This window comes from Castor canadensis, chromosome 7 (genome assembly GCF_047511655.1).
Source record: "Castor canadensis chromosome 7, mCasCan1.hap1v2, whole genome shotgun sequence".
In the NCBI taxonomy this organism is placed as follows: Eukaryota; Metazoa; Chordata; class Mammalia; order Rodentia; family Castoridae; genus Castor; species Castor canadensis.
In genome coordinates this window covers 77,777,309-77,788,329 of record NC_133392.1, presented here as the reverse complement: position 1 = coordinate 77,788,329, position 11,021 = coordinate 77,777,309, and the positions used below count along the sequence as shown (strand labels likewise).

The 11,021-nt window shown below is 41.8% G+C and overlaps 1 protein-coding gene across 2 annotated transcripts in view; it reads left to right on the top strand.

Annotated features, from left to right (window-relative positions):
• Nucleotides 1-253: 253 nt before the first annotated feature.
• Nucleotides 254-11,021, top strand: part of Ercc6 (ERCC excision repair 6, chromatin remodeling factor) — an 80,122-nt gene continuing 69,354 nt past the window's right edge. The window contains exons 1-4 of one of the 2 annotated variants that reach the window (XM_020160123.2): nt 254-356; nt 4,841-5,272; nt 7,196-7,316; nt 9,220-9,331. In XM_020160123.2, coding sequence (XP_020015712.2) covers nt 274-356; nt 4,841-5,272; nt 7,196-7,316; nt 9,220-9,331 — 748 coding nt within the window. In that variant the 5' untranslated portion in view covers nt 254-273. Of the gene's footprint in view, nt 357-4,840; nt 5,273-7,195; nt 7,317-9,219; nt 9,332-11,021 lie in introns of those variants that run through there. The other variant, XM_074079407.1, reaches the window with a different exon arrangement.

Below are 11,021 nucleotides of genomic sequence, written 5' to 3'. Positions count from 1 at the left end.
CTTCTGATCTCTGCCTCCTGAGTAGCTAGGATACACTAGCGCCCGCTTGAAACATCTCTTAATTCTTATAACCGCCTTATTCCTCATTGGGACTGAGCGTGGGTTTCAAGCCGTTCGATGCCCAGCGGCAGACAGCACAGTCCCACACTTGCGCGAGGTGGAAAGCCAGCGGCTTCCAGCACAGGTCCTTTTGCTTCCAAATTCCGCAGCTCGCGCATGCGCCGTCCGTCCCGCCGCGTGTTGGGGGCGGTGCTTACGGCGGGTCTAGGGCGCATGCGCCAAGCTGGTCACGTTACTTTCCTCGGCGGTGGCAGCTGTGGCGTCTCCGTTTACGTCGGGCAGCCGCGCGGCCCGGGGTGAGTGTTTGGCGGTCCAGCTGAGTGTCGGGTGAGGGTAGTTAGGTTCTCCAGGAAGTCGCGACCCCGCGCCCTGGCCTCTAATCCCGTGAGGGAACAAGCGGCTGGTCGAGCAATCCTCGGTCCGGGCGTCCCTTCCGGCAGGTGTACCTGCACCGGAAGTGACGCCGCGGCGCGTGCGCTCACCTGTGGGGGGTGGGGTGGGGACATTTGGGGTGCCCCGCCAGGCATCAACTGGTCGGGCCCTCGAGTCAGGCCCTACGTACAGGGTCAGCTGGGCGCTGTCTGATATCGTTAAAATACTGGAGTTTGTGAAAGTCGGGTGATACATGTCCGGCGCCTTGTGCCTTGATGGAGTATGTGAAGGAGGATTGAACGGTCGAATGTGAATGCTGTAACCTTTTTCCCACAGAGCGTCGCCCTGTTCCAAGCTGTAGTCGTTTTTCGTCCCATCTCCCAGTATCTCCCAGTATCATCTCCTTGCTCCTTCTCCAACCCATTATCCATACAGTAGCCCAACTGGTCTTTTACAGACATTGCACGGATCACGCCGTCATAACCCAGCTTAGAACTCTTCGAAGTCATTCCATTGCACCCTTGGAGTAAAATCCAAGTTCACGTTTTCCCAGACCCGTGAGAGAACATGCCTCTTCTCAGAGCCTTGCATGTGTACAAGTATCCAAACCAGGGTACAGCTTGTCCCTGGCCACAGACGCCCCAGTGCGCAAAGGGGAGGGAGGACAGTAAAGATGTTCTTCCAGACGATTAAGCCTTGTAGTGTATTAGAAGATAGTCTGTAACATTTACAAAATGAATTGACTGTCTTTGACCCAAAGTAAAAATAAAGAATTCTCACTGTGTTCCAGCCTCTTCCATTTTCCCAAAATCAGCAGCACTTTGTAGCGTTAGGAATTACACATGTTGTCTTATGGCATGGTGTTAACTCTGCTTTTAGCCTGACTGAATCCTATTCATCCTTCAGGCACTGGCTCAAATGTCACTTTATCAGAGAGGCCTTGACCTCACAACTACCTCCGAAGTTTGAATTAGGTTTCTGTGCTTTGCTCATTTATGGCAGTCACCACAGTTGCATTGTATGTAATTTTTAAATGGCTTCCCCAAGAGACTAAGTTCTGAGGGGACAGGACCTTGTTTGCCTACTATGTTGCCTAGTGTAATTGACTCTCAATAACTATTCCAAGGTATGAGTTATTTTACTTCTGAAACTGTTCTTTAACTTTCTGATGAAAACCTTCTCGTTTCCAACTTTCACCCCCTGGAGACTTATTTTTCTTGCTATAGTCAGATGATAACTGCCTTCTTGGCCTCTTACTTCCATTTTTAGTCCCCTCTGGACTTCTTTTTTTAAAACCTACTCAGGCATGGGCCCAAACTGTTACTTCCAGAATCTTTAACTTCAGGGTTCTTTTTTTCTGCCACGTCTACTCCGAAAATCCCTAATAATGACATTTCCCCCAGAACTGCTCATTATTGGAGAAGGAAATTGTACAGTGTTTCGGAGTGTTGAAAATCCTTGATTTGGAGGGGCCATTACCCACAATATTCACTCCCATCACCAACCTTTTGTTTTCTAATAGACGTTTGTTCTAGACTCTTACTCTTCTCCAGCTCCCATCCCAACTTTGTCCCCTGACCCAGAGAATGCCCAAATGTCCTACATTATGGGATATTTTCTCTATGGTCTACTTTAGCTTTCCTCTGCACCTACAGATGTAGGCACAGCAGGAGTTACCCTTTGGCCAGAGTCAGAGAAAGGTGTGTCATGCCTTCTGTTTACACCTTCTGTAGACCTTCCCATGTTGCTGCACAACTGGGTAGGTCATCTCCAGATATCTCCTCCACTCATTACATTTTATAGTTTTTTCTTGCCTTCATTTTGTCCCCACTTCCCAACAAAATCATTATCACTTTATCACTCCAAGTGTTTCTCTCCTATAGCCAGGCTCCTTAAAGGGCTAGGCCACCCCATTGTGGCCTCCATTGCCTCATCTGTTGACTTCATAACGCGCTAGAGTCCTTTTTTTATTATCTCTTGCTCCATTGAAACTTACTTTGTTAAGATAATCAGTAACCTGCTTAGTGTCCAAGTCCACTGAACCCTTCCTGATTTCCTTATGTGATCATGCCCTATCATTTCCCATTTTTATCAGAAGTTTCCCCTACACTTTGTCATTTATAACCTTGTCTTTGTGCTATAATACTATCAGTGTTTTTGTTGAATTGACAGTTTTTTTAATTAAAAAAGTCCTTGTATGCATACAGATAAAAATGATAAAAGCAGAAGTGTTTCTAGCTCTTACATTGAACTAGAACCCTGCCCCATCTGTTGGCAAAGGGAGACCCACCTGAGCCTTTCTCCTGAAAATAATTGGAAGGTCCCAAAAGGGAGGAACCGTGTAATGCTCACTTTAAACCCTTTCAGTGTTAGCCTCTTCTTTCCCTTCAAAGTGATGACCTCTGGTACTTGCCAGAGCCTTGGGAACCCTGGGACTGCTTGTGCTGTTAGTGTGCCCACATCCTGTCCAGATCTCTCCCTCACGCTCAGATTTGCATTCTGACCTTGTGATATACTAGTATTGGTGACTCTGAAGCTCCTCAGCATCCCTTTTCATGCTTCCTGTCTGCTGCTTTTCTCAGAGTCTCATTTTGTGACTGAATTTGCTGCTGATTCAGTTACCGAGACCAACCTTTTTATTTTGGACTTGTTACCTGAACCTTTCTTCCTTTCAGCAAATGTTGAGCACCTCCTCTGTATCAGCCTGTGGGTCAAGGGTTCAGATCATGCTTCTTGGGCCTGGATGGTGCATTGTTTCCTCCTCATTGAGTTCGCTTGACCTCTTATCTATGCCCCCATTGCTGGCCTTCCTTACTATGTTACTGATAGGCTTCTGTAGAAAGTGAGCCATTCTGGGCAGATGATAAATTCTTGGCGTCTTTATATTCCAGTGTTGGTTGCTGGGTTTGTTTTATTTAATGAAGAATGAGTGGGTTGTGTGTGTGTGAACTTGTGATCATTTCATAGAAATAAAAGGTTCAGTGCTGAAAAAAATAAAAAGCCTTAGTTTATTCCTGCTTGCTAAAAAGCAAGTCTGTTTTTTGGTTATTATGTTGCTTTTGAATGTTTTTATTAGACGGTTACACAGGTAACTAGTATGTCCTCCTTCAAACTGTATGGATAAAATGTAGAAAGTCCCCTTTGTTGCTCCCTGTTCTACATGCTCCCCTGTTGCAGTTTAGGGTGCATGTTTTCAGATCTTTTTGTGTGCACTCCATACACACAGATGCATATATACCATTTCAATATAAATGCATTTATACTTTGTTCATGACTTTTTTCACTTAACATGGCTTTTATACCGTGTTAAGTGAAAAGTACCATGGAAAGTACTTAGTGGCTACATTGAACTATTGAAACACTACATTTGAGTAGAGACAGTTTCTGCCCTATGACTCATGCTTTTTTAACTTTTTGATGGTATGAAACACATTCAGCAGAAATTTTACTTTGAATTTTGAATTTTATTCTTTTCCTGAACTAGCAGTGTAGTCTAATCCTTTCTCATGGTGCTAGACAGTGGCTGTGAGGTGCTACTTTCAGTCACCACCCAATCATGAGGGTGAACATATATTCTTACCATATATTTCTCTGAAATAAATAAATAAATAGAACTATAATTGCTAAGCAAAGATCATATGCATTTAAAATTTTGATAGATTCCGCTAAATTGCTCCCAAAAAGGGCTGTGCTAATTTATATTCCCACCAGCATTGATGAAGATGTATTGGGTATTGTCAGTCCTGTCAACATGATGGGTGAGAAATTATATTGTGTACTGAAATGTAGTATTTTTTCTTTTGTTACTGAAGTTTGAACTCAGGGATGCATGTGCTCTAACTGCTTGAGTCATGCCTCCAGCCTGAGAATATTTTGATGTCGCTGAGGTTCTTATTTATTCAGAGTTCTACTTTACTGGATAGATGTTTAGACTAAAAGTTTGTAATGCCAGATTCATCCAGAAGTTTTCTCCTTACATCACTGATCCTATGCATTACAGTTGACTGTGCCACTCTTAATATTAATCATTTGTGCCATGGCACAGTGAAAATGCTAACTGGGAAGACAGTAGCACAGTAGTAGCCAGACCACTTCAGCTGTTTGGGAACGTGCCATGGATATCACTCAGGACTGGATGGCTGGCTTTCTCAGCTGGCAGCCCAGGTATCCTTTGCTGATGATACTGCATTCCTTTCTCTTTTGGATAACTTTCTTTGTTATTATCAGGAGATAAATATTTATGCCCTTTTAAGAAATTAACACTTGGAAACTTGAATTTATGTAATTGGAAGTTGTTACTTGATTTAAGAAATCAGTGTGTTAACTATAAAATATTTAAGAAACTATATACTGATCAATTTTATATAATCAAGAAGTTTATCAGATTCTTTCTTTTCCTTTTGGATAGTTTGTCGAAGATGCCCCGTGAAGGAATCCCTTACTCAAGTCAAACTCAAGAGCAAGATGGTTTGCAAAGTAACTGTGTCAGTACCAGTGAAGAAGTGCCAGCTGAGCAGGAGAATGGTGGGGATGCAGAGGTGGAAGAGCAGCTCCCCTCTCCTTCCTTTGACCACGACCTGTCCACCTCTGCTGAGGGCTGTGCATCAGGAACTGCAAGGAAAGGGCCAAGCGTGCTGCACATTGACAGACATCAGATCCCAGCTGTGGATCCTACTGTGCAGGCCTTGGAGCTGCAGGGCCTGGATATAGATGTGTATGACCAGGCTGTGCTAGAGCAGGGTGTGCTTCAGCAGGTGGACAATGCGATGCATGAGGCCAGCCGCGGGGCACAGTGCGCTGACGCCGAGAAGGAGTATCGATCGGTTATGGATGACCTCACGTGAGTACAGTCCTTTATTTAGAATTTGTGTTTAAATATGCCAGGGATATTTAGGTAATAGAGAACTGTAATATTCCAGACATTTAGGGAACTTATAGAACCTCTGACTTGGGAGACAGTCAGTAAGGACAGCCCCGCAGTTGTCTTTGTACTCGCACCCTTTCCCTCAGGAGCAGCATTGCGCCGGTTGTTAGGGGCTCAGTCAGCTTTCCTGACTTGTGTCCTGAAGAGAAGGGCTGTCCTAAAGACCCTAGGACTCACCAGCATGTCAATGATCTCAGGAGAAGTGTGCCTGCATTTCAGGAGTTTACTCCTTTAGATGCCAGGAATACTAATGACCCTGCATCCAGTTCCCTGTCCATAGTTTCTTTCCACCTTGCTGTCCCCAAGTTGAGTGTTCAGTCTCTTGGCAATATTTCACATTTACATTTCTAAAAGTAATGAGAATGAACTCTTTGCCTTTTTTCTTCTGTCCTACCTTTTACTCTGTAAGGAAAGATGAAGTCTCATGGAGACTTGATTTGTGTTGTGCAGAAGAGAGATGTGGGCTCTGTTGAGCATAGTGTAGTGGTAGGGAAGGGAGGACCTAAGCCAGGCTGAGGTGAGGACAGGATGGGGAGTGGTGTAGGTTAGACCTCCTCCTCATTGCCATTGGGCAGGGTTCTAGGCAGGACTAGGCAAAGGAGAAAGAGAAGCTGAGAACTGGACTGGGTGGAGGAATGGGCAGTTGCAGTGAGAGGCTAGGGTGGGAGGAAGGCTATGGAGTTGGTGGCTACCTGGTGGGGAGGTTGTGTGTGGGGGTAGCTGTTGATGCTTAAAGGAAATGCTTTTTGCTAACAGTTCCCTGTTGTGTTCTTTTTGCCTCTTTTCTTTTTTTAGTTCAAATCTTTTTTTTTTTTTTTTTAAGTTTTGGCCTCTCCAGTAGCAGGTCCTTTTGCAGAGTTATAATATGAGCTTGAGTGTTGAGGACCTCAGCTCCTTGTAATGACACACTCTTTACATTTGATCCTGGAAATGTGACTACTTCCTATAGTGGTGACAGAGGAGAATCCTGTGGAGTCTAAAGGCAGGGTAACACTATGTGGCTGCTGATGTATGGTGCCTTTGGTGACCAATAACTTGAATTGTTTGTCCCGAACTCCACAAAGAATAAAAGCAACAAATTGAAAACTGGAAGCTACAATTCTCTGGTGTCTATTTTAAGAGCAATTTATTATTTATTTATTTATGTATTTTTGCAGTATTGGGGCTTGAACTCAGGGCCTACACCTTGAGCCACTCCACCAGCCCTTTTGTGTGATGGGTTTTTTTGAGATAGGGTCCCATGAACTATTTGCCCGGGCTGACTTCAAACCATGATCCTCCTGATCTCTGCCTACTGAATAGCTACGATTGTAGGCGTGAGCCACCAGCACCAGACAAAAGCACTTTATTTTTAGTTCATTTTTTTTTCCTCTTCATACCACAAAGTTTAATGCTGAAGTAGATGAATTTTCCAGCTACACAAAAGAAATACATTGTCACAGATGTCTGATTTTTATAAGAAAATGTTTAAGCACTTTTAGACTTTAAGAAGCTTCTAAAATGGGCTTTAAAAATCTGTGTATGCATTTCTTCATGTAAAAATAGCACTTATTGCACACTTGAATAAATAGACACATAAAAAATGCTTGTAGAAGGAATGACTCAATTTACAAATGGGAATGAGTTGATTTAAGTCAGCTAGAGAAAAGGCAAACAGTGATAGTTACCTTACACCTCTAATCAATTTGTGACCATTAAGAATATGCATTTTTGGTTCAGTTTCTTTTATCTTTTAGTTCATAAGAAGTGAAAGAGACATGTTTTTAGCATTTTTCTTTTTATATTATGCTATAAAAATGTTACCATAGTGGAAAATAGACAATTTATCTTATTTTTCAGGTCATGCACATCATCCTTAAGGCAAATCAATAAAATTATTGAACAACTTAGCCCTCAAGCAGCCACCAACAGAGACATCAGCAGGAAACTAGATTCTGTAAAACGACAGAAGTATAATAAGGTGATTCCAAATAACGCATTAAGTATTACATTTTTTAGAAAGTCTCCATTTAAATCCATTTAATAATTCAGGAACTATTCTGGAAAGTACTTTTAAGATGTGAAACAAGTATTTATAATTACAGTAGAGAAATTTTGAGTTGCTTTTATGTGTTTAATCTGTCAGCTATTTCCTTTTCACAGCCTCTGTAATGCAGTAGTTTTAAAGACCCACATATACAGAGATGTATGTTTATACATATATATGCATGCATGCATATGTACATATTTGAGAGTAGTTCCTGTGTAGCTTGCATGCCTCCTCACTCATGTGCTCTTCCAGAGTCATTTCCTTGTCACATTTTCTTCCATCAGCTTTTGCTCCTGGTTGGCATGCTGTCTCTCACTCTGTCTCCTTGTTTTGTGGGGACTTTGTTTTTCTTGTTAGCTCTTGCTTGCACTGATGTCTCCTCTTTGTTTCCTATTGAGAAAGAGGGAGCAAGAGCTTGAGAGAGGTGATAGTCTCACGCTTTATCTCTATCGCTGCTTCAGGTTTTACCGTCAGACCAGCCTCACTAGGGTTGGAGAACTTAAGGGTAGGAAGGCTCTGTTTTTATGAGGTTTGAAACTTCTTTTCTTAGGATTTACGTACAGCTTTGTGAGGTTTGAAATATTTCTTAGGATTTATGTATGTCTTTGTGAAAATACATTGCAGTAAATAGGAATGACTAGTGTTGTTCATTTCAGTTCTGCCATCTAGCATCCTTGTGCTTAGAGTTGATTCATTGCTACATGTAGAGTCCTTCTGTGTCTGATTTGAGTGCTGCCCATTGGAGGTTGTATAGACTAGTTCATGTGGCCCTCTTTTGCTTTCCCTGCCCTAGTCCATTATCTTCACCAAAGGTCACAGCTAGCTTTAGCTCAGTGCAGATGAGGTCCACCTAAATCAGAGAGGGAACATCTGGACTCTTGTGGGAGCATGTAAATTAATGTGCAGAAGAGATCTTTAATCCTTCAAGGGTGGAGAGGTTCAAACTTTGTATTTTCCTATCTTTAGCAGCAGATAGACTATATTTAAAGTGTTTTAAATGAGATTTTTCTGAAGGAAATACAAAATAACCAGTTATAAGTCCTTGCAGTGTGCTGTTTATGTTCAGAATTCCTGCCTGCCCCACACTTATTTGGAGTTGAAACTTTTTTTTTTTTTGGTAGTAGGAATGAAACCCAGAGCCTCATGCATGCTAGTGCCACTGATGGATTTGAAACATTCTTTTCCTTGTGAAGACAATTTAAGTACTCCAGACCCAGTTAATTGGGAGGCTTTAGTAAGGCCGCATATCTTTTAAGTTCTCATGACATCAAGGAAAACAAGACAAAGAGGATTTGGGGGCAGGTGGGATAAAGAGGCACTGTAAAATGTATTTATATTTGAAAGTTTTGTGATTAAAGAAGACATGCTCAGTTACCAAAGAAGAGTGACTTTTTTTAAACTGTTTGTATTTTTGTGTTTTTATTTCTAATCTCTGTGGTCCATTACCCTCCATAGCCCATTTGCTGCTAAGTTCAGAAACACAGAGAAGTTTAGTGATGTATGCAGTACAGGTAGTGGGGGGAACCAAGAGGACAATTACCCCCACAGTCAATCCATGTGACTTTAGTCTCAGGCACCTGGAAAGCATTGTGCTGCTCAATGAGGAGAGCCTGTGGGCAGGGCTGGCTTCCTGGCAGGAATGCTTCACGGTTGACCTGCTTCAGGAAAGTGGTAGTTGCTCAAATAATGTTCTCTATAGTCATAGTATTTAGGGGATTTGTTTGTTTATATTTTACTCTTGATTAAGGTTTTTAAATTTCATGGTACTATCCTTTTATATTTAACAATAAACCACTGAGATGCTGTGTTCTGTACTTGGGATTTACTATTCAAGGAACAGCAGCTGAAGAAGATCACTGCAAAACAGAAACGTCTCCAGGCCATCCTTGCAGGAATGAAGGTGCAAGTAGAGTTGGAACACACCAGCCTGGGGGAGGAGAATGCAGGTGAGGATGTGGGAGTGTCTCTCTATATTTTTGAGTTAATTCCTGTTGCTTCTATCCAGGGGAGGGTGTCTCTTTAGTCCCTTCGTATACTTTGAACAACACATTTCTTTGCCTTAGTGTCAAAATGGATCTAGGAAAATTTTATCAGCTATAGAATGAAACCTTTAAGTCATATAGGATATTTAGAGAATGAAAGTAAATTTTTAGTTCAGTTCACTGAAGGCTACTGATGCACATTTAATAAATTGGAAATCTTAAACGTTCTTAGACAGTTAACTTGATAAAGAGAACTAACATCTTGATTGAATTCCATTTTGGAAGCCCAGTATCATCAATCAGCATTTATAGAATTACTCTCACATATCTTTAAGGAACATTTTTGGCAGGCTTTCCAAACATCCATTCTGTTATTTAAGAAAAGACATTCAGGCTATACCATAGCCATAATTTCATTTAAATTACTGTCTAGAGTGGTTGTCTTTTGGAAACATGCATAAACTCTGAAACTAAATATCTTTTCTATCTCTCTCTCTCTCTGTATATGTGTGTGTGTGTGTATTCAGAGATTATTGGTTACTATTCAGTCATTTACTGCTTGAAATATAGATTAAGGCTTTTTAGTGTTTAAGCTCTTTATACAAATATTTTTTTACTAGCTCTAGAAGCTTAATCACTAAGACAAGAATTGTTAAGAACATAACAATAGGTGATAGAAACATATTAGATGTTATATATATGTATTTTATTTTTTTTTGAGACAGGGTTGTTATGTAGCCCAGACTGGCTTCGACCTCTCTAGGTAGTCCAAGCTGGCCTGAAATGCATGATCCTCCTGCCCAGCCTCCTAAGTGCTGGGAATTCAGCCAAGTACCTACCATGTCCCAGTTTAGATATACTTGTAAAGTGTAATCTTACAAGATTCATTAATTCTTATGACTAATGCTCTCTGATTCTGTGGCACCATATTTCTCATTGGTAAAGGGCATTTGTTTCTGTCCAGCTATCTCAAACCAATTGCTGTCTTTCATTTCCTATTGCTACTTTAGTAAAACTTTGCCCAGTGTTAATATCTTCTCAAACCTGAAAGCAACTTTTCGTCCTTGGTTTACTTGGCCTGTCCCCAGTAGCTAGTACTTCTTCTGCCTTCAGGGACTCCAGTCTCTCTTCTGATTTTCTTTCTGCCTTCCAATTACTGCTGATTAGTTATTTTTGGCTAGCTTTTCCTGGTATTATCTTAAATGCTGATGTCTCCTCAGATTTCTTGTTGAGGCCCCTTCTTCTGTTTCCTCTCTATGAATAATCTCACCTGCCTCCGCCTACCAATGTATTTTATAGCCACCTAGGATTTGGTGTCTTTGTAGATAGAGCCTTGCCTTTTTTTTTTGAGTTCCTGGTTCCTATGATACCTCTCTGTCTGGGCACCAGCTATCACTTGAAATGTTGATCTTTCTCACCACCCTTTGTTCTCTGCCCTTCTGCAGAGGCTGTAGAGCTGAAAACCTGAGAGCTCAGGCTTCAGGGGCCCAGCTCTGTATTGCCAGCTGTGGACCTTGCTGCATCCTTTATCTCTGTCAGACTGTCTGAACCATGCATTAGGCATAAGTGTGGTACCTCAACTGCCATCCACATGCCTCCCTGAGGCTCCCTTTTCCCTGGTTTCCACATGGTGACCGTGACGATTACCTGACAG